The 22770-nt window shown below is 43.4% G+C and overlaps 1 protein-coding gene across 3 annotated transcripts in view; it reads left to right on the forward strand.

Moving 5' to 3' along the window:
- Positions 1-22770, forward strand: part of asic2 (acid-sensing (proton-gated) ion channel 2) — a 216816-nt gene that overhangs the window by 115922 nt on the left and 78124 nt on the right. For 2 of the 3 annotated variants that reach the window (XM_018757222.2, XM_029254020.1), the window contains exon 1: positions 20421-21515. The exons of the other annotated variant lie outside the window; for it this stretch is intronic. In XM_018757222.2, the coding sequence (XP_018612738.1) occupies positions 20856-21515 (660 nt within the window). In that variant the 5' untranslated portion in view covers positions 20421-20855. Of the gene's footprint in view, positions 1-20420; positions 21516-22770 lie in introns of those variants that run through there. 3 annotated transcript variants of the gene reach the window in all.

The raw sequence follows: 22770 nt of genomic DNA on the forward strand, positions 1-22770 counted from the left end.
AAAGGGATATGTTCAGATAGGCAAAGCAAAGAGGAATTTTGTTCCCTCATAACACTTTTTTTTTTTTTTTTTTTAAATATAAGAGTCTATCATAGAGTTTCTAGATTCTTGTCTCCATTAATAAATTTCTCTTAGCAAAAATTTCTGCAAACATTCAAACTTTGTGGTATTCTATACTTCGGCAGTATGTGGGTACAGCAGGTAGCACTAGTGCCTTACTGCTCCTGGACTGTGGATTTGAATTTGGCCCAGCCTGTGTGGAATTTGCAGGTTTCCTCTAACCATCTGGAACCATCTGGATCATTGTGACCCTCCAATAAACAAGTGATTATTGATAGAGGTTGGATGAACGGAGTTCCATAATGAAACGTGATCACTGCAGCGATTTTGAAAGACATACACATTTTTACTTCTGTTTTTTGTCATTGGAGTTGACTTTGTTTTTTTGGTTTCTGCAAAGAATCAGTTCCAAACAGAATTCCCCAAAGCTTGGCTGTCACTTTCTTCCTTCTTGAAATCCTGGGCAACAGTCAGGATGTTAAAGTTTTTTAAATCATTGGACAGCAAACAGTTCCACGTTTCTGCTCCTCCACCGTGGCAATGGAGCTCAGGGGCAGTTGGAGAATAATAGATAAAGTCGATGTGAACCGCACGCCATGGAGATGCAGCAATCTGGATGGGGTGCGTTACAGCTCTGCGGTAACCTAAAACCTTCGTATTGAAGCCCGAACGTGCTCGACAAAGAGCGAGTGAAAAAGTCGATACTGATGTCAGCGAGTTGCACTTAAAGAAATGATATAATGGAGAGTTTATTGCAGTTCTTCGGTTCGGGGCTGAGTTTGCGAGCTGCCGAGTCGGCGGGGCCTGCGCTCAGTAGTCAGTGTAATCCATAATTAACCAAAGAGGATACGACAGTACAAGCAATGAAAAATGAATGATCGCTCTCGAGCTCCACTCGTGGGCCCTTTGTTTTGACAGAAGCGCACGGCACCACGCGCCAGAATCCTCCAGAAAGTCTGAGGGGATGCGAACGCACGTTTTCTCACCGTGATCACATGCACTGGTATGTTTAAGGCGTCTTTCCATATTTCATGCGGGGGGGGGGGGGTGCAGATTTTGAGCGGTGTAAACGTGCGCTGTCCGTGTCCACCTTAGCTCTGCCGCCTGGGAGCAGATCAGGAGGCTCCTGTTCTCTACCTGGTCTGAAGCTCCCTCATCTCGGAATGAAAAAATAATAACGCTGTGCAAACACTTTGGGTTTGGTGCTTAAGGAGTGTTGAGTCCACGAGCACAAGCTGTTGTGCATGTTTTATAAGTCGCCTGACTTGAAAACTTTTTTTTTTCTTTGTGGTGCAACTTCTTCACCTAAAAAATAATTTTAAAAAATGCATGCCACAGAGGGGGGTGCAGTGGGTTGGACCGGGTCCTGCTCTCTGCTGGGTCTGGGGTTCAAGGCCCACTTGGGGTGCCTTGCGCCAGACTGGCGTCCCGTCCTGGGTGTGTCCCCTCTCCCTCCAGCCTTACGCCCTGTGTTGCCGGGTTAGGCTCCGGTTTCCCTCGACACCATATGGGACAAGCGGGTCAGAAAATGTGTGTGTGTGTTGAACTAGAAATAGGTTGGTGCGGTGGTTACGTTTACATTTATTCATTTAGCAGATGCTTTTGTCCAAAGCGACATACATCTCAGCAAAAGTACAATTTATACATTACATTAAGAGAAGGAGATATAGTTGCAGACATGAAAGTCTCAAGCAAACCCAGTTTGTTACATACCACTTGCTGCACCGAGGTTCATCGTTCTATTAGGTGCATAAAACACAGGATAGACAAATCCCGATACCCTTCCACCGTTTTTTTTTTTAAATATTATAAGACACACAAATAAGCAAGTACAATGCTAGAGTAGTGGCTGAATAAAGGCTGTATCTGGGGATGCTTCCGGAGTTACGATGCATGAACAGTTACACCGTAAATGAACTGGAGAGATCTTTGGCGAAGTGGATCTGGAAAAGGTGAGTTTTCAGATCCTTCTTGAATATAGACAGAGTTTCCGCAGTTCTGAGTGACAGGGTTAGGTCGTTCCACCACAACGGATCCAGAACCGAGAACCTCCGAGCTTTACCTTTCGTTCGCGGGACCACCAAGCGAGCAGAAGTAGAGCTGCTGCCTTGCTGCTGAAGGACTTGGGTCCAAGTCCCACCTCCTGCTGTTGTACCCTTGAACAAGGTGCATCCAATAAATTCAGAAGTAAAAATTACCCTGCTGTATTGTAAGTTGCAGTTTTCATATGAATTATGATCAACAGTAATAATTACTGGTCCCGATGTGGCTCCGATGGGGTGGACGACCTCACCTGACCTCTCACTCAGAACTGCTCAATCTCTGTCTACATTTAAAAAGGGTCTTAAAACTCACCTCTTCCAGACTCACTACTCCTATGATTTCTGAAGTTCATGGAATGTGTAAATGTTCATGCGCCTTGATTTTGAGATCATAATTGTTAGACCGTAACTTAAATAAACTTTCACGCAGCTACTCATGTCATGTAATGTAAATGTAAAAAAAAATATCAGGAATTGTCAATAATTCAGATAAACCTTTATGCAGCTACTCGTGTGATGTACATTGGTTCATATGGTGGAAAGTAACTAACTGTACTTTGGAATCACGCATCTGCATCCAAGCCTCTCTTTCTGTTGATGTAATGCACACACTGTTTTTTTTTCCTGTGAGATGTACATCGCTTTGGAGAAAAGCGTCTGCTAAATGAATAAATGTAAATGTAATTACTATTAGTTACTTAAGTGATGTTTTTGTTTCTAGCTGCTTTTGGATTTTCCTCCAGTTTACTGTAGCAATTCAGAGTAAGTACCGTGCCTAAGGGTACTACAGCAGTGCTTGGAGTCCAAGTGGAGTTGTTAAATTACTGTAACTATTTCGAATGTATTTGTTTAATAGCGTAAAATTAATTTTGTCTTGATGTTATTCTGAGTGGTTGATCAGATTAAAGAAGGTAAACTGAAAAGGAAAGAGGTTCGAGATGTACAAAGACATGACCTGCTGCTAAATAAACAAAGCCTTCAACCTGGGGCATGTCGGGAGGAACGCAGAGAAGCAAAGGCTTAAGGGCAGGTCCTATTTGAGATGTATGGGTTATACATCGGATTCTTTTTCTGGATCGGCAGACTTTTCCCCTGTCGGGAAACGAGCGGCCGGCTGATGTTGTCATAACAGAGCTGACCTTTCCGTTCCCATTAACTAATGGATGTCGACCTTTTCACTGTTGCTCTCCTTGGGCTGCGTCTTCCTGCAAGTGGAATTACTGTACGACACGAACATGACACCGGCTCCGTATCCGGATCCGGGTCCACGTTCGAAAGGTTGCTCGATTACGCTTGAGAGGCGGAGGGTGCCTAATCCAAGTTTGGAGAAGAATATTCCCACACAGGCTCATTTTAACGGATGCACAGACGCGGCGCGATTTGTTAATCCGAATCCAAAAACCCACTGTTTGAGCCAATCAGGGCGAGCTTGGACCAAAACGTGCCAACCGCTCGTCAGTGCCGCCAGTTTTGGAAGCGATGCTTAGATGCTTTCGGACAAAATGCAAATTGAAAATCTGTTCCAGTCAATTCGATGAGCCGCTGGAACAATTTGAGCTCATCTTTTATTCATGCCCTCTTACAGTACGGGGGCCCTGTCTTTCATGCTTTTAAACATGAATCCTGCTGGGGGTGGGGGTCGTGGGTAGACAGCTGGACATGAGTCACGCCACATGTCCTCACCCCTCCAACGCAGACCTGCCTAGGATGTGTGTGGGATAATGCAGGGGGAAGGTGTCGAACCCGCTGATTCTAACTGGGCCGCAGAAATGGGCTATTTTTCGGCATAAAAATCCCTCCAGCGTTTTGCTCCGTCTCACTTCCCATCTTGGTAATTCGCAGCAACTAAACTGATATTTCCTTTTTCATTTCTGGATGCAAAATTTTGATAAGAACCTAATACTTAGCACAATTTCTGACTTTTAACATTTTTCAGCTTATTCCCCCTCATTTCTTCAGTAAGTCCAGCTTAGCAGCATACTATTAGTAGGAGTTTTTTTTACAATGATGCAAATACATTGGCAGTGTAATTTACGGTAATATGCTTGCAACGAGAACGATAACCTGAAGCAAAGTGTTTTGTTTTTTGGAGCAAGACTTTCATGTAATGAACTCTCCGGAGAACGGAAAGGCTATTATTAATTTTAAAGAACGGGCCAACTGAAGACAAATGCGTGTTTATCCGTGCAGTTTTTGTAGGGAGAGAGCATTTGATTCATGGGTGGGACAACTGACCCAAATATTCATTGTTTGGTCTTCATTTTGCAAGTTTTATTTTTTTCCTTTTACAGACAGACCCCAGGTTTCGAACATCCGACACGCATGCAATCCATAGTTATGAATCACCCCTCGTAAAGCGTATTATATTAAAAATTCGAGCGGCACACAATGGTTCGCAATAACAAACCGGGGCTACTTTGCGACGCGCATCGAAACATTGGGCATCTACAGCGGTTCATCGGCTCGTGAGCTCAAGGTACGACAAAGACTTAGATCTTTTCCTGTCATGCCCACAACCTTGCCCCAAACGTCCGCACCTGCCCGAAATCAGAGCAGCGGGGTATAAAGCCACCACACCTGCACACCCTGGTTAAGGAATCTCATTTGAGAAACCCGTCTCTCCAGCGCTCGAGTGAACCCACGACAACCTACCTGCCCTTCCAAGCTGCTCGTTCTCCTCAATCCCTCCTTCTCACTCTTGATGTCCACGGCTGCCGACGCTTGCATCGTCTTCTCTACTACAACATCGGATTCTCCCCTAAACCTACGTTTGCGTATCAACCGACCCACGCCTGTCCCGGACCACGAATCTCGCCTGCTCCCTTGTGTACCGACAACAAAGATCCCGCGATTGGGTCCACACACACACACCTCAGTCTCCTGTTCGCTCAGTTTGACTCGGGCCACGTTGCTGTCAACGGTGTCTCGCGTGTGTTACTGAATTTATGCCTACGTACAAATTCGACTTGAAGACAGATTTAGGAACGGATCTCGTTTGCAATGCAAGGACCGCCTGTACCGACATGTTGTTTTCATGGTTGTTTTACACAGAAAGTTACTGAGTCAAATCCATACCCACTGCTGATTGTGGTTTGCCGAAACACACACATACTTTTTCTTTCCAATTCTCATAGCCACACTTGCTATACCAGTGGCAGCCGTATAGCGGTTAGAGTGGTTGCCTTGCGGTTAAAGGACCTGGGTTCGAATCCCTGTGCTTCCTGTAGTACCCATTTAAGGCCCCTAAACTGATTCAATATAAGTTGGTAAATTGTTGTAGGTAGCACAGTGTATTACCGGAAGGGCAGATAAATTGGTTAAATATTACTAATAATGTGTCATGCAGAATGTAATGCTACTTCTAAGGTTGTGGTATTGCCCTGCAAATATTACATTGCTTTGGTACTGAATGGTTGTTCAAGATGTCTCTGCCAAAGACATGGCAAGTATTATAATTATACGCAAGTGCTAATTACATAATTAGAAACTGCTTAATTTTCCCTGACTTTAAAAAAAAAAAAAATCTTTACATAAACATATTTTTTAAATAGTTAAGTTTCTCCCTACCTCCTGGAGATATAATTCTCTGCACATAATGACCCTTTCTAACAGCTGTCAATTACCAACTCCACGGCACAGCTGAGGGCTTGTTACCATGGTGAAATGGCAACACTGCTGATAAACGCCATAGGTCAAAGAAAGTACACACACAAAGAAACACAGTTGTGCAACATTCGTTTGCAAGAAGGGACATTCAGATCTGAAGAGCGCTCAGTCAGCCCCTTTAATTTAAAGCCCTTCAGATAGGACATTTGTGTCCTCCTTTTTCCTTTCTGTCATTGTCTCTTTTATTTTTATTCCCTCCTTATATGCTTTTTATCCTTTGTTTTTTTCAATGTAATTTTTTTTTTTATTATTATTTATTTGTACTCTGCGTGGTCTTATTTTTTGTAAAGGTCTTTGAGAAGTTGATTTTGTGCCGTGTGAAATGAAAATTATAATTGTTAACATGGACCTCTGCACTGATACGCTGATATAACTGTTACCTATCAAAAGCATTATGCGCTTTATTAAATTAAACAAAATCAAAAAGTCACTGGCATTCAGCTGTTGAACCTGGACTTTTAAAAGCATCTACTGAGTACATTCATAATGGGCACTTGTTTTTGTCAAGTACTTGGCACAAGCTGTACGTGCTCTCTGCTGTGTTTGACTTTTTTCATTTGCGCATACAGTTTGTGCTGAAAAGGTGCTGCTTTTCATTGAAACGGTCATTAAGTGATGCTCAATTCACCGAAGCAGCTGAAAGGAATAACTCCACAACCCCATTAACTCCACAAGGATGACCGCTTGATGTCCATGCATCTTCAGAGTGCACGTAGAGCCCTTATATAACGCAAAATGGTGTGTTCTTGAAACGCACGTACCTCATACTTTAAATGCTCCATATCATTCTGTTTATTCAGCTCCTGTTTTTGTATTTAATTTAGACATAAAAGGGAAGATAGATCAAAAATTTTTTTCTGCTACCTGTTATTATTATTATTATTAACTTTACAGGTACCTGAATATTACAGATTTTGTCAAACTGTTTGATATGTTTCTGTTTTAAATATGACATAATAATAATGATGATGATAATAATAATAATATTGGAGTAATTCAGGGTAAGTCCTTTGCTCCAGGGGGGAATAGTGGTGCTTCGAGTTCAATGGTTATGATTAAATCTGAATTTATTCCTCGGGATAGTGCAGTGCTCTAAATGCAGTTGCACATGATCAGTGAAGGAAGCAAACAGAGAGTAATGTGTTATAAGAGTGGGCCTCCGTGACCACAGTCAGGCCTCATGCAAAGCGACAGCACCAGGGGTTGATGATGCCTTTGGGAAGCAGAGATTCAAACGGTCCAGTTCTCCCGTTGGTCAGAGTCAATGTTGTCTAGCCAGCCAAGGATGCTATTAAATAATGATGCCCTCACTTTCATTGGCTGCTGCTGATTCATAGTGATGATTGATTGAAGCAATTATCCAACCAAGTTCCTCTGGAAGGAAAGAAAGAATGAATAAATAAGTAAATAAAATTTTAATTACACTTCCGTTTTTTAAACAGGACAGTTTTTTTTTGGCTTCTAATGGGCATTAGGAGCACTTCCCACATTTGATAAAGGCTTGCATTAAATATTTACAACTTTAGTGGCAGTGCTAATGCTCCCAACCGTTTGTGTTCACTTCACTGTAATTACGCTGGAAAATCTAGACATTATTAGCATTGGAGGCAGGGACCGGTAATCGTCAATGCATCACCTTGAAAAACTGCATGGCCTATAGTGCTGCAGTATAAACTTGGGTCACCCCTAGTTTTTTATTAATGTTCTCGTCTGTTTTTTTTTTGCACTTTTACACTGGTTGAAGTTTTAAAAAAGAAGTGGAGCAGAAACATTGGTTATTAGTTACTTAATGATTTCCTCTTATGGTTATCGTTTTCCTAATGCTTTGATCCAGTCCAATTTAGATAGGTTATTATTGCGATGTACATTTATGCAGCTGGCTGCTCTAACTTACTTTACATATTTGGCTGCAGGGACCATCTTGGGATTTAAACCTTTGGACCTGCTGCTTTCTTATTATTAACTTTTATTCATCTGACACATTTGTTCAAAGTTACTTACAATTTTAAGTTTGTACACTAGATCTTTATGGAAATTCAGCTATTTTATTCAGCTGGGTACTTTGCAGGTTATCTGCCAAGGATGGAAGGATGGCCAGTCGATGGAAAAAAATATTTTACACTCTAGCAGGGGGCTGGGGTGGCACCCTTTCCATCAACCCAGGCTGTGTTATGAATATGTGTTGATGTAATATTTTTAATGTTTCGGTTGTTGTGTTAATTCTTTCTTTTCTTGTCTCACTGGGAGGGTTAACAGGCAGTGCAGGGCAGGTGGAAGGGCTAAGAGTTTGTGTATATGTATGTATGTATGTATTTGTTGCAAAAAAAAAAAAAAACTCAGCAGTGCAAAGCATTACCTGTCGTGACATAAATGTGACCAGCAGAAAGTGAGCCTGCCCATGTTCGCTATATATGAGTACACTCACAGTTACACCTGGCGTGGGTTTGCTCTCCGGAAATGAGCACCAGGTATGGCCAGTTTGGAAGAAGTTGGATCCTAAAGGACAGACATATAGGAGAACCATGTGCTGTGAATAAAAGTTTGAACTTTGAGTTTCGGTCAGAAAGAATTTGATGTTATTTTAAAGTTTTAATTTAAGTTGTGTTTATATTCTGAGCTTGTATCTGTTGTCATAAGCTGGGTAGTTGTTTGTTTCTTAAGGAACAGCCAGCCGAGCTTTGTTTGCTATTATTTAAAGACTATGGGAAAGAAAACTATGCATAAATTCACCCCTCACCTTGTCACACCTCAAACATAGCACACGCTGGCATGCTAGAGTATAAGATTATACATTAATTTGTTCTGATTTTGGCAACCTAGCCACAACTGAGCAGCAGCTTGTGTTGTGGCTAAGGGCACAGACTTGCACGCAAGGTTACTGACTCAGAGTCAGAGACGGTCATGCAGTAGTAGTGTCCCTGGTCTAATTTAAATATATTTTAACCTTTAACTTTTCACTAATGCCATATACATATTGATTCTTCTTGTTGGAAGTAAGTTTTTATTATTTAGGAAGTGTCCAGTGAATAATTTTGATCAGAGCATGTCTCGCCAGTTATTATAATTAATTTCCTAGAGCTATAGAACGCTTTGGGGTTGGTCTGTTTTTCACTCTCTTTCTTCTGTCCAGTTCATGCCATACAACTGTTGTCCAGGTCTACTCACCTTTTGAATGATACTTTATCTGTATTAGTTTAGAATGTTGTTTTCATGGAAAGCACTCAAACAAAATAAGAAATTGCGTTTGACTGGAGGGTGTAAACGCGGTAGCTTTACTGGTGTCTTTGCAGTTGTGTTCCAGCAGCAAACAGCTCTTGAATGCACATTGGTTGAGAAAAGCTCTGAAAATGCAATTAATTTCCCATGAAATTCCAGTTTGCTGTGGGCTGCGGCTTCCCGCCGACATCTGAACTGAAGCTTACTTTCATTTAACTGTTACCACAGCCTCTTTCCTGTAAAGACGGGTATGTTAATCATTTTTTGCAACTCAAAGGGCTACACAGAATCCAACTTATTCACTTCTGTTAAACGGAGTTCTTTGGATAGATTTTGAAACAGTTTCTCCATTTCACCGCCCTGCTTTTTAATCATCGTAGAAAGTGGTTCTGTGTTTGACACAGGAGGGGAAACGAGATTTATCTTCACCCTGTTCCACCTATGCGTGAAAGGCTCGGGGGATGGGAAAATGGCACACGCAAACATGGGGAACTGGAGTTGGGCAGTGGCTGCCACACAGCTCATTGACAATTTATTGTGCCTGGGTTTGTTCAGAAATATTCTATCCTCTGTAGGTTTGAAATTGTGCCAGTCGGGTTTGTCCTCGCCCCGTCATGTTGTTCTTTGCCGAAGGATCTCGCTGTCTCATTAGGCACGTTGCGACTCCCATGCCGAGGCAATTTTCAGTCCAGTCATATATTCACAACTAGAATCTGCCAGTCTTTTCCAACACTGCAAGGTTGCTGTTCTTGTTTTATGCATATGTCCAGCCAATCTTGGGAACACATGGAAGTGGATATGGAGGCTAAAGGATCTGTCGAACAAAGCCGAGAGGAGGGAAACATTATACAAACATGCTGTTCAGAATGCACTCCCAGGAGCTTCAAACTTGGACCTCACTGATGCCAGAGGCGGCGTAAATCGTGCGGCTAAGCAGCGATGATTTGGGATCCAGAGGGCCCTGACAGGAGTGCTGATGGACCCTGGAGGAATTTATGGCCAGAGCTCCAGGCCAAGCTGTGGAAAGAAGGGCTACTTCTTGCACATGGCCTGGTAGAGCAGCCCGGCCTCCCCTTCAACAATCTCCAATCTGGAGGGCTGGATATAGGAGCAACCGGATGGGAGGGTTTCAGATGGTTGATGTGCTTGTGAGTGTCCTGAGCAATGCTGCTTGTACAAGCCAAAAAATTGAACAGCAATCTATCTCAGTAGCTTTTTTTTTTTTTTTTTTTCCAAACACCAACAGCCAAATATAAAAACCAGTCTTTTTATTTCCAGTAGCAGCCTGCCCGAGCAGTTTATGGAATTGAATAAATCCAGGGTGGGATGCTGAGATAAGGAAGTCCTGCCGCATGCTGCTCGCTCATGAAGCAAGATGAAACTGGTCGGGTACTACCTAAACCAAGCGGGAGCAATCCAATACCGCGACATCCCTCCATGCGTGAGGTGAAGCCAGTCACAGTGTGACAGACTAGCTGCAAAATGAACACAGCATTGTGCCCACTCATACATGTCACATCACCATCTTTAGGCACAGGTAACCAATGTGTAAAATATATCAGTTCCAACAATAACACTACGTGAGTTTTGGGTTGCATTCCTATAATGTGTGTCAAGGAAATCTCTGAAACATGGACAAAAAAAGAGTACAATGATGCAACCTGCTTAACTTATCAGTGATTACTTTTTATTTGATGACTTGGTGGGTTTTTTTTAATCCGCTGCTGATTACTTGATATCTTGCTCATTAAATGAGTCATTATTTATTCATTTAGCTGACAGTTTTCTCCAAAGGGACTTAAGATGTTAAGTCAGACATTAAGCTATCGCCATTCCAGCCACCAGGAAGTGAGGCGTCGGACCTAAACGCAGGTGCACGTCTTTTTTCGGTTGTGTGATCAGACAAGGAGCGGACGAAAGAGTAGTCAGAAAACAAGCAGGAGGTCACTGATTAGCAAATGTCGTCCAGAAGGAAAAACCAGAATCTTGCTCAAGAAGCAAACGCAGGAGGTCAGGGTCCGGGAGATCAGAACGGGGGGTACTGGGAGGGAACAGGGAGATGGGAAAACAAGGAGCGTGGAGAACTTTGGCTATCGCAAGCAATCGTGGAGACTGTGGTTGCTCATATGAGGTTCTGCAACCTGGGATGTCGGGGCAGCCCTTTTATGCCCCGTCTCCTCGATGCACTGCAGGTGCATCTGATCGACGTGCAATCTTTGACGTGACAGCCAAATATGACTATTTACACCTTTATATAGCTACGTCATTTTTACAGCACTAATCCAAGTTAAGTACCTTGACTGACGGAACTACAGCAAGTATGAGGGTTTGAATCCAGGTCCCTTGACTGATGGAGGAAGTGGTTTGATGTCTTGGTACTATGATCTCTAACTGAACAATGACTAAAGAGTTGAGTAGATTCTCTGAGTCAACTGGTTGGTGCATATGCCACAGAGTTCCAGCTTCCTAACAGAGTGAATGAGACTCAAATCAGTGTGTAACTGATCTTTCTGGAAGGGTACTCTGGCCCCTTCTCTTGATTTTCATCTGACCTGACAGTCATTAGTTCAAAAATGAATGTTCACTTTCAGGCATGTTGAGTTTCATGAGTTATACCTGTTGCAAATTAAATTTATTTTGTTTTAAATAACTTTCCTGCTGACTACATATCACGTAGATAGCAGATATATTTTGTGAATTATTGTACTCTGTGGTGTTTAAGACTGTGATTTTGGTCTGTAAGACAAAGGATCTGAACCCTGATATCGCCCACATTTGATCACTTCTTATTCCCCAACAATAGTGCTGTGCTCCTCCACTTGATGGAGCCCCTTGGTAGTTCCACTCATGATCGGTACAAAATTGAAAGCCTGTTGGTTCTGTGTTTTAGTTCCAACAAGGTGTAATAAGCTCCCTCTGCCCCTCAAGCCTCCTGAATCCCCTCAGTATTGAACAAGGGTCTCAAAATCCATCTCATTTGGACCCAATTCTCTTGTGACCCTCTAACAGCTAAATAAATTTTTAATAAAGTACGCAGTCGCTTCCGCATTTGTTGTCCCACTCAATTTCATATGCAACGACTGCGCAAAACTGGTGGTCCTAGACAAACTGACTATGCTTTGACAATCATATGTCTGCATCTAGAGCTCTTTGTCTTTTAATGAAATGCATCTTGTTTACTCTGAGTTGTACATCACTTTGGAGGAAAGCTAAATGAATAAATATGTTTAGAGTGCTATCATTGAGCAGGCCTGCACTTGTCCATGATTATTCACTCTCCTAGCTTTGAGTAATGGTCTGGCGTGCGCGCGCACACACACACAGACATATATATATATATATATGATATGACAATTTGCAGCTGAATTAGCAGGACGCATTTTTTGGTGGTTCGTGGCCACAGCGAAAGGAACGTGGTTGCCCTGAATCTGTCTCGCCCCATCCATCTGCACTGTTTAGCATTTTGCACATGGTGCTCGATGTCATTATGTGAAACCGCTTCTTGACCCCATCCCCCTGTTGTTGCGAGTCCACGGTTCTACCGGAGATTATGTTCTCCACCAGCATTGAGAGGCAGGCGAGCCGGCGGGTTGGTGGATTTTTAAAAACACTTAACTTTTCCTCAGTGTGTTATAGATGCAAAAAGCTCAGTGCAGGCACTGTAAACTGCACATAAGTAATTTCACAATCTTTGTAACCTGGCAAGAAAGTTAACTTGATGTGTGTTCCTTGCCATCGTGGCTGCATCCGGTCGGTTTATCGAATTATATTTCTTGCGTATTTAAAATGTGTCATTTTTGAGTTATCAGAGTGGCACCTGGGACGGTGTGACAGCCTGAATTTGTCTCTGCGATGATGGCCGACCCCAGAAAATTCACGCGGCGGGCTGTCATTACCCAGTGTGGCTTGGCAGCCTGTTTCAGGAAAAAGCTTTAACGTCACATGTGAGCAGAGCTCGCTGCGCACATTTCTGTTCGTATTCCTAAACCCTCCTGCCTGTGCCGAGTCGAACGAGCGACAGCTACGATCGACTGTTAACATCAGAGCTTTTTTCAGTCAGTGGGTGTCTGTCTGTTGAAGAGATGGCTGCTATAAAGGAATGGATGATTTATTAATCTTTGCTTTACATTAGTGCTTCATTCACAATCTACACGGATTATAGCCGTCTCACTGTAAATGATTCCTCAATCTCAGTTTTTAGTTTCACTGGCTCCTCGTGTTACAAACAATTTACGTATTCCCAAGGAACAATCTCCCGCTTTTTTAGAAATTGGACTGGGTCACAGTGACGTACAAAGAGAAACAAGGGCAGCAACACAGATTAATATTGGAACTGCAAATGTAAATCAAGGATAGCAAATTGAAGCATTTCTCAGAAGCGATCAGCTGCCATTGCCCAAGTCCGTTGTTCAAAAAGTATCCGCCTATGAGTTTTCACTGAGATCAAATTAAAATTAGATCTTACAGAAGAAAATTCGTCCCTAACACCTTCCACATATAGAGAAATACAAGCAAAGTTACCACCTGAAAAATACTACTCAAGCGTACCGCTTAAATGTTAAGTTAATATGTTGAAATATTATAATTCTAAATGGAAAAACAGTCTGTTCATAATTCAGCTGAACTGTTTCAAAGACACGTCTCAGTTTTATTTGTTTGCTTATTAAGAATGAAATAAATCTGTTGTTGTAAATTTCCGTGTCTTGTGGAGCCACGGTGACCTGTGTTTATCCACTGAGCCCATGGGTGTCAGTAAAGCACACGCAGTCGGGACTGGGAACCGCTTCATTTTAACTTTGTCAGTTTTTGTTGCTTCTGTTTGTTATCAAGCAAGATGAAGGAGGTTGCACAGTCATTCTCAGTCATTTCAAAGCAGTTTATCACGCAGCTTGAAAATCGATAAGACTTTATTTGAACACTGTTACTGTTTTTTGTTACAGCAAGACATATTAATCTCTATGATTATGCTTTTATTGTGACTTTTGTGGTAAGTATGAACAAATCGGGTTACGAACGGACTTCCAGACCCACTGAGTTTATCGATCCCGAGTTTGTCGATCCCGAGATTAATTTCATGTAATTGAAATCCAGCCGTACCATAGAGACCTTCACTGTTAACTGCCTGTGATTTGTCACCTTAAGCAGATAAACTGTTTGAATTTTTTTATAACTGTTAATCTGCAATAATACTGTCTCAGGTTACTTTGTAAAACAAGAGGCCAGGTATAGGGTGGTGCGGTGGTGCAGTGGGTTTGGCGGGGTCCCGTTCTCTGACAGGTCTTGGGTTCAAGCCCTGCTTGGGGTGCCTTGTGATGGATGGGCATCCCGTCCTGGGTGTGTCCCCTCGTGCCCTGGGTTGCCAGGTTAGGCTCCAGCTCACTGCGGCCCTGCTTGGTTCAAGCGGTTTCAGAATGTGTGTGGTATAGGCCTGAATTATGAATTTTATTTATGTGCTGTATTGATACTGGCACACAAAATTATCTCAGAATTGTACTGAAATTAATCTTGTTTATATATTTCTCTGTTTAATTCACACTAACTACCATTAGTAGGCAATTTATTAAACTTTGTTAAATAACACATTTCACCGCAGCAAAATTAATAATATTACAGAACTCACACTGAATATAAACATATTGTCCATCTTAATGTACAGTAAACTGTAAGGTGCTTTTCAACACCTTTAGAACATTTAGATTAAATCATGTTTGCCTGCTTTCAGCCATTTAGTCACATTAGTTAGATAATGATAGCAAATGAGTACAACTGATGAAAGTTATTCAAACTGAATTATTGAATTCCTTTAAAGATATTTTCCTTCCAAATGAATTACAGTAGCATCACCTGCTGAAAGAAAATAGTATTTATTTCTTCATAAACACAACTAGCATACCGTTGAATCACTTGAATCTGAAGGTTGTGGGTTCAAGATGCAGGGGCACCCTTATACATAAAAGACCCTTAAGCTAACCAGCATCCATCTGTAAAATGGATAAAACCAGTTCACTATATATATGTGTTGGCTACTGAGTGAAGTAAAAATAAAAACCATTATGTGAGGACATAAATGCAATCTAAAGGGATTTTGTTTGCTCCATGGATTGTGCACCATGCCCCTACGCGGTCGTGGTTTGACAGGGCTCTCCAGTGCCCGTGCATTTGTAATCACTGCAAGGCCAGTGCCCACAGTTGCCAACCCTCCACAAATGCAATCAATCATACCCTAATGAGATTGATTGCCTGGGTGACCGATAAGCAAGGAGAGGAAAGGGACTGCGTGTAAACTGTTTGCTGCATTTATGTTTGCAGCGATGAAAAATAAAAGCTGGCGCAACGAGATCAAAGTGTAAAGAGTGAGCCGCTCAACTGTAAAGGTGCTATGAAAACCGTACATCAACATCCGTTATTGTTATCTGGAGTGCTGTGAATACTGGATAGCTGCATATTCCGTTTGTTTTTCTTGAATTTTTCGCTTGCTTTGTCTGCAGTGCTGTGTATTTGCTCCTCTTGTATTCACAAACGCAGAAAATGCATCTGCTCCTTCAGACTCAGATCAATGTCAGCTGTCTGCAGGCCTCCACCACTGTTATAAACCAATAAAAGAAAGAATCTTTATATCCGATCATCAGTTTTCCACAGGTCCACGTCAATAAAAATATTGTTATTCGGGTAGTTGCAAAAACAGCAAATCGTTGCCTGAGAGATAAATATTGATGTTCTATAACCTGCCACCCTCAAACAGGCCTATGGGTGTCCTCACACGCAGGTACTAGGATTGCAGTAAGTACTATATCTAGAATTGTGATGACTAGTATAGGCACACTAGATTGTATTGGTCAGATAAATGATGTTTAGGGTAACTGTGATTCGGAACACAAAGAGATGCCTTTGCTCGCTAGTGTCCCTAGAGGCATGGACCTGTAACTGTAAGCAATGAGCACAATCGCCCAAAACAGGTTGTCTTTTCAGTAATAAGTAAAATAAAAACACTTAGCCTGTCAAAGCGATACGTTCATTCATATTATAGTTGTACTGCATTTTGGTATTCCTAGCCCTTCTGTGGTTCAGATGAAAAATCTTATACAGGCAGGCCCTGAGTTATGAACGTCCGACTTACGTGCAACACATACTTACGAACCACCCCCTTACTGAATGGAAGCTGATTTTTTTTTTTTTTTTTGTCACCCTTAAGTAACAATCAAATGAAAACTTTCTGATTAAGCCTATTATATAAACAAATTTGAGTTACTGTATATACAATCGTTCGTAATAATGAACGGGCGCTACTTTCCAAAGCGCATCCAAACATTCATTGCACATCTACAGCAGTTTGTTGGCTTGCGGGCGGGGCACGTGAGCCCGAGGTAGTACAGACTTCTTCTTTTCCCATTAACAGTGTCTTGTGTTACTGTATTTGGCTTTAATTTTTTTGTTTTTACCTTCCTGACCATGGCACCAAAGCGTAAATGTGATGCAAATGATGGTGATGCATCCAAGAAAAAGGAAGCCATCACGACTGAAACTAAAGAGTAAATAATAAAGCGAAAGGTGAAATGCCAATGAACATGGAAAAGCAAGCATTAATGTTTCTTTAATGTTTTGCACGCACATGCTCTTTCTTCTCTCTCTCTCTCTCTCTCTCTCTCTCTCTCTCTCTCTCTCTCTCCCACCATACCTAACTGTTGCGACTAACGTCAAAGTCCGACTTAAAGACAGACTAAGCAAGACTGCCTGTATTGTGTTCAATTTCATTGTATCCTATTTTGTTGGAATTGATAAAAAATTAACAAGTACACGAGTATTAAACATATAATGGAAAGTGTTTGGTGTATATAGGCTAAAATGCAAGTGCCTGAATATATGAGAAGAATTTGTGTATTGAAGATGATTAAGTCATCACCAGTCTATGGAAAAAGGCTGGCATGCTATTTCGGCTGAGTTTAAGCACTGATATGGATATAATCTTCACACAGTCAGTGTGTCCAGAATTTACCAAACAGCTGCAGTTCCAAGGAAATGTGAAAAATATCTCATAACAAAAGAGTGAAAGTAATCGATATAATGTGATCGGAGACATCATTATTCAAAGGGTAGATTAAGATCTAAGCTTTGTAACCATAGAGTTTCTTTTTGCTTTATCCCCTTTATTCCTCAATTCAGTATGTCTTGTACAGTTGGAGGTGGGTGGCTTGGTGCACTTGGACCCTGGAGGGAGGGAGGGAGGGTTTCTATAAAGTAGAAATGTTCTTTTGTTTTCCAGCCGACTGGAGCTACCGTGTGCTCCCATCAAAGGAAATTGACTCCGGTTGTTTTCTTCACTCCTGTCCCTTCGATTAGAGCAATTACAATAGCCTGTGATGCCTCTTTGAGGAGAAACGGGTATCGCATCACTATCATCGTACACTGGGGGATCCCTTGCAGGCTGTTTTTGTGTTTCTTATCACCTCTGCTGCTTTGGCATCAGGCTTTGGGGGATTTCAGAATGCCCTCCCTGCTCCTGCACACAGTCCCTTACCGCTGGTCAAAATGGAAAAGCTTCGGCCTGCAGTTCATTTCTATCTGCAGCCCTGATGATTGTTAATTATGTTTGCTAATTGGATATTTATGTTGATTAGATCCCCATGGTGTTCCCCGCCCCACTGAAGGCTTAACTGTCCATTTCACTCTGCTGCAGAATCACGTGGCGCGAGGGCCGGCTGCACGTGAGCACACGTGTGCGTGAGCAAGCCACGGCCTGCCGGTGTGAACAGATTAACCTTCGACATAACTAAACATCTGGACAAATTTAAATGACGCAGTCAGAGGTAAAAAGTGTTGAGGTGTTGCTGAAGTGTGGTGAAATTGGAGGAATGATGCTGCTCCAAAATGATAAATGTATCCCAAAGTGCGTGCAGTCGCTCAATCTGAAAAACATCAATTGTGACATTTTCCATTTGTCCTTCAATTGTATTTCCCTGATAGTCACACATTGTAATGAAGACGTCTGAGCAGTCGCAGAACTGGATGAAATATATCACTGATTTCTTCAGTTCGCTGATTTTTGTACTGTAGTCTATGTTGTTGTTTATGAATTGAAGATATATTAGAGGCTATATTTGAGGAAAGTCTCTGGGCTAAAATATTATATAGGTTATATAATCATTTCTCATCAGTAGGTGTGTTTCATGAAAGAATAGCACCTATGATGAAATTTTTTTTTTTAACCAAGCATTAAAATCTTTACTAAAGTAACAATGTAATTATAAACACATATTGAACTAATGACTCTGTCCATCAAAGGTTTCATTTTGTTTCCTCATGGCTTTTCAAATTTGTCTTTCACTATCTACTATTTCTCTATACTCCGAGATTTTCCAAAGCTACCGGAAGGAAATTTTATGTAAATATATGATAAAAAATGTAGATATTTTTGGCCCCTGTGGTCAAGCTCAAAAATGCATACGAGCAGCAGATGGTGAGCTTGACCGAAAGGTTGTGGGATCAAATCCCGGAATCAGAAACAGTATTGTACCCTTGATCAGGATGATTAACCTGCATGGCTGAAATAAATATCTGAACACAGAAGTAACATAAATTGCGGAACTTCTATATGATTACACTGAGGAGAAAAAGTAAAGGTGCTGTATTGTGGCCTTTAAATTCTTGGTTTATTAGAGTCAAGAGGTATAATTTAGCTGCAAAAGCTTGCAATGTAGAATAATGTTCCTCATCGAGACCCCTCAGGTTAGCGTTACGTAAACGGATGAAGATTTTCTGTCATCAGTCTTCCTTTGATGCTTTTTGAATAAAACACATTGCTGTTTTTATTTTTCATGTGTCAAATTCTTCATGCTTTCCTGTCACCTACCAATTAATTATTGGGAAGAGATTTGCAAAATCTTGCAGCCTGAGAGTGCAACTACATCTGTCAGAAGTTTTTAGCTTGGTCTATATTGCTAATGTAAGGAAGAATATGAACAAAGGAAGTCAATCAGTCAAACAAGAATATAAAGTCCTGAAATATCGGCTGCCTAAAGATGACTAGTTCTACTGAGGGAATTTCCTGGGAGGGGTATATTATACTAGGGTATAGCATAATAATTGCTGCTGCCAAACCTGTGGTAGGCAAGCGCGGATTTCCTTGTGATAATATTTTAATTGCATATCTCTTAAGCATTCATTTTATTCTGTCTGCTCCTGTAGCCCCTTTGACAACCTCTCTCTCCTCTTGTCTTAATTTCCCGGATGCCGGGTTATCTGTTTCCGTGCGGGAGTGCACAAATAACCGATGGAAATTAAAACAGCGAGTGCACGTTATGTACGTGAGCGAGTGTGTGGAAGAGGGAGAGAGGGAGTGAGGAGGGAGGGAGGGAGAGAGGAAGTGAGGAGGGAGGGAGGGAGGGAGGGATGGAGAAATGAGAGGGAGAAAGTCCAAGCAGAAACACGCTGCATTTTCTGCAGTGAGGAGGAAAGCTCGGACAGTGTGTGGCACCGACGCTCTGAGCGCCTGCCCAGCAGCCAGGATCGAGGGCCATTTGATGCTGAAGCTCATTGGAGGCTGACACAAGTCAATGCCATCATCCCCCCATGAGGACAGGCACCCCATGGGGGTTGTTACCTCAGTGTGATCCCATGATAAAAGCGTGGGGTGATGGGATCAAAGATGAGAGCATGAGGCTTGAGGGTTCAACTCCTTGACAGTGCAGCGGCGTTGACCAGTGGAAGCATGGCGAAGTGACAGCAAGTTTACATCCTGGTCGTATTAAAAAGAAGCTGACATATTCAGAGAAGGGACACGGAAAACAAAGAAAAAGGAAGAAGGGCTGGATGACAAGTTCCAAACGGGGAACAGGGCGGCAGAGTATCGCCCCGCAGCGCTTTGGGACCAGATCCACACTGGTGACGGTTGACCCAACAGCTACCGGGAAGAGCAAGCCAGCTCTGGATGCCCAGAGAAGAGGGCACTGAATCCTGTCCTGGAAACCCCTGGGAAAGAGGAGGTGGGGAAGGATGAGCGCGCCGGTAGCAGGAGCGACAGACGGAGGCACAGAGGAAGTCCTGTGAATCGGCAACATGAAACGCTCCTTCCTGAGAGTCTATGCTTAGCAGGGGAGCGGCGACACGGAGGAAGGAGAGGAAAAGGAGGGCAGCGATAAAGTGCAATCAGCGATGCGTGGAGGCTCTTGTTAGCGTCGGCATGGAAACGAGTCAAGCCTGGTCCCCTCCGGGCAGCGGGGGCTAGACAGCGGTGAGCTTCACTGAGACCTTTTTCACTTGAGGCTTCAACACCAGGCTTGAGCTGCTCCAGTTGCCGGTTTGGGGAAATCTCCCTCTGGAAGACTTCTTACTTTAATCCTTTTCTTCCTCTTCCCGTTTCTCCTAGATTTTCTTCCACAGCTCTCCTCCTCTGTTCTCACTCTCTCTCGCCTCCCCTTTGCCACTCTCTCTCTCTCTCTCTCTCTCTCTCACTCTGTGTTTCTCTATCGCTCTCTCTTCCCTCTTGCTCTGTCACACCGCTCTCGCTCCTTGTTGAAATCGGGTGGACAGAGGCGACCACGGCAACGAGGAAGGGAGTCCCGAGTACCGGACTTCCTCATGGACAACAGGACGGGCTCCGTCCCTGCCAAATCCTTCGTTTGTAGCGATGAGAGGGCAGAGAGCCCGTTCCCACTGAGGCAGACAGAGGACAACAAGTAGGCTGACATCAGCAGAGTGGTCCCTCAGCCAGGTTCCTTGTTTGTTCCATCTCTGTGCTTTTGAGCTTTTGGATCTTGGAGCCGGTAGAGTGTGTTGTTGCCTGCAATAGCATGCTTGTCCAGGGGTGAGGTGGAGGTGGGGCATTTTGCTGGGCCCAGGTAACCATTGAGGGGGCCTAGTCTGCCCCGGAGCTTCATGTGGGCCCCAGACCCACAGGCCTGGCTGAGGGATGATGCCGTTCCCACTGCTCTAGCTGTGCTCTGGGCAGCCATGGCACTGGAGGGCCGCTGTGGCGAGCGGGGAGCCACCCCGGCCCGGAGGGGACGGCGACGGCGACAGGCCCCAGTACCGAGGACACGCCTGCACGGCCTGCGGCATGTGTGCGCAAGAGGCTCCTCCATCGGGCGCCGCACCTTTTGGATCCTGGCTCTATGCACTTCCCTGGGCCTGCTCCTCTCCTGGTCCTCCAACCGTCTCCTTCACTGGCTCTCCTTCCCCACCTACACCAAGGTGCACACAGAGTGGGCCAAGGAACTACCCTTTCCCACTGTCACCATCTGCAACAATAACCCAGTTCGCTTCTACAAGCTCACCAAGAGCGACCTGTACTTCGCTGGACACTGGCTGGGGCTGCTGCTAGCCAACCGGACTGCACGGCCCCTTGTCCTGGACCTGCTGCAGGAGGATCGCCGGGCTTGGTTCCACAAGCTCTCTGACTTCCGCCTCTTCTTGCCCCCACGCCACTTTGAGGGCACCAACCTGGAGTTTATGGACAGGCTGAGCCACCAATTGGACGACATGCTGCTCTCATGCAAGTATCGCGGGGAGATGTGTGGACCACAGAACTTCTCCACAGTGAGTCATCCCGTGCTCCAGCATTGGGCCTCTCCTCTTCCTCCTTTTTCCTCAGCACTAAATAGTTAACACTGCAACCAGGGAACAATCTGTTCACTGTAACCAGTACTTTTAAACGAAAATATAAGAGCTTGACCAGCAACAGGGATCTATGGTGCAGAATTTTCTATAATTGGTCTTTAAAGGTAAGCCAGTGGTTAAAAGCTTTGTGCATATGCCAAGTTTACTGTCAGTATATATTAAAACTGCGAATTATGATTCATTATGAGCATTAGCTGGACTATGTGACTTGGTGCCATATATCACACCTATTTTCTCCTTCCTTGCTGTTGTAAACAGCCATGAGAGATAGTCCTGCTGGGGGCTGTGATTCTGGTGTCAGAGTTCTTTTGGTAACTGTGAGGAAATTACCCACAGATGACCTGTTTAAATCCCAAGGTCCCAAGGCTTTAAGGTTTCCAACCCGTACGATGCCTTACAGATTCCGCTAAGTGAGGGATGGTAACCTTCGGTGAAAGCTGGAGCAGGAAGATCCCCCTGATATAGAGGGATATTTTTAGCCCCTTCTGCCCAAGGACATCCCTGCTAAAAACAGTCAGTTGTGTCTTCTTTGCGTCTCCCGTCCTCCACCCTGGAGCGACACGCAGCTGCTGAGCTGCTCCTGCACAGAGAAACGAGGCGAACGCCAAGGTCTGAGCAGATCTGCTTAATTGGCTGCGCGAGCTGGGCTTGGGTATTACAGATCCCCTCCGCCATCCCTCCACACAGCCTCCCCGTGCAGGACCCGGTATCTGCAAACAAATAATTTATTACTTTTTCAATTATTTCAGCAGTTCATCTGATTTCCCCCATCACTGTTCTCACAGATGTTCCAAGATGAAAGCGTTGCCTCCGATAAATATGTGAAGTTCGCTGTATTGCACTGTGCAAAAGTGCTCTTTTGGGAACCAGTAAAGATGTTATGTATTGCAGTGCAGCAAGTTCGAAACTGAGAGTGTGCTGTTGGTTTGTTGCGCAGCATTTAAGCGTGTTCAGACTTACAGTGATACTGAAATTTCTGTAACGTGTCTGTAAGGTCCAGCAAACTAGAGAGATCAAGGATGGATTTTTTGCAGCCCCGGAATCAGCATAGAAAACAAGCAAATATTGTTTATTTGTTTGAATATTTATTATGTAAGTAACTTATGATACGCCTCACAGGGTGTTAACGTTGTTTTCAGGTGTTTCTGCCTGCGTGGTGTGTTTGGTATGTCCT

This window comes from Scleropages formosus, chromosome 8 (assembly GCF_900964775.1).
Source record: "Scleropages formosus chromosome 8, fSclFor1.1, whole genome shotgun sequence".
Classification (NCBI taxonomy): Eukaryota; Metazoa; Chordata; class Actinopteri; order Osteoglossiformes; family Osteoglossidae; genus Scleropages; species Scleropages formosus.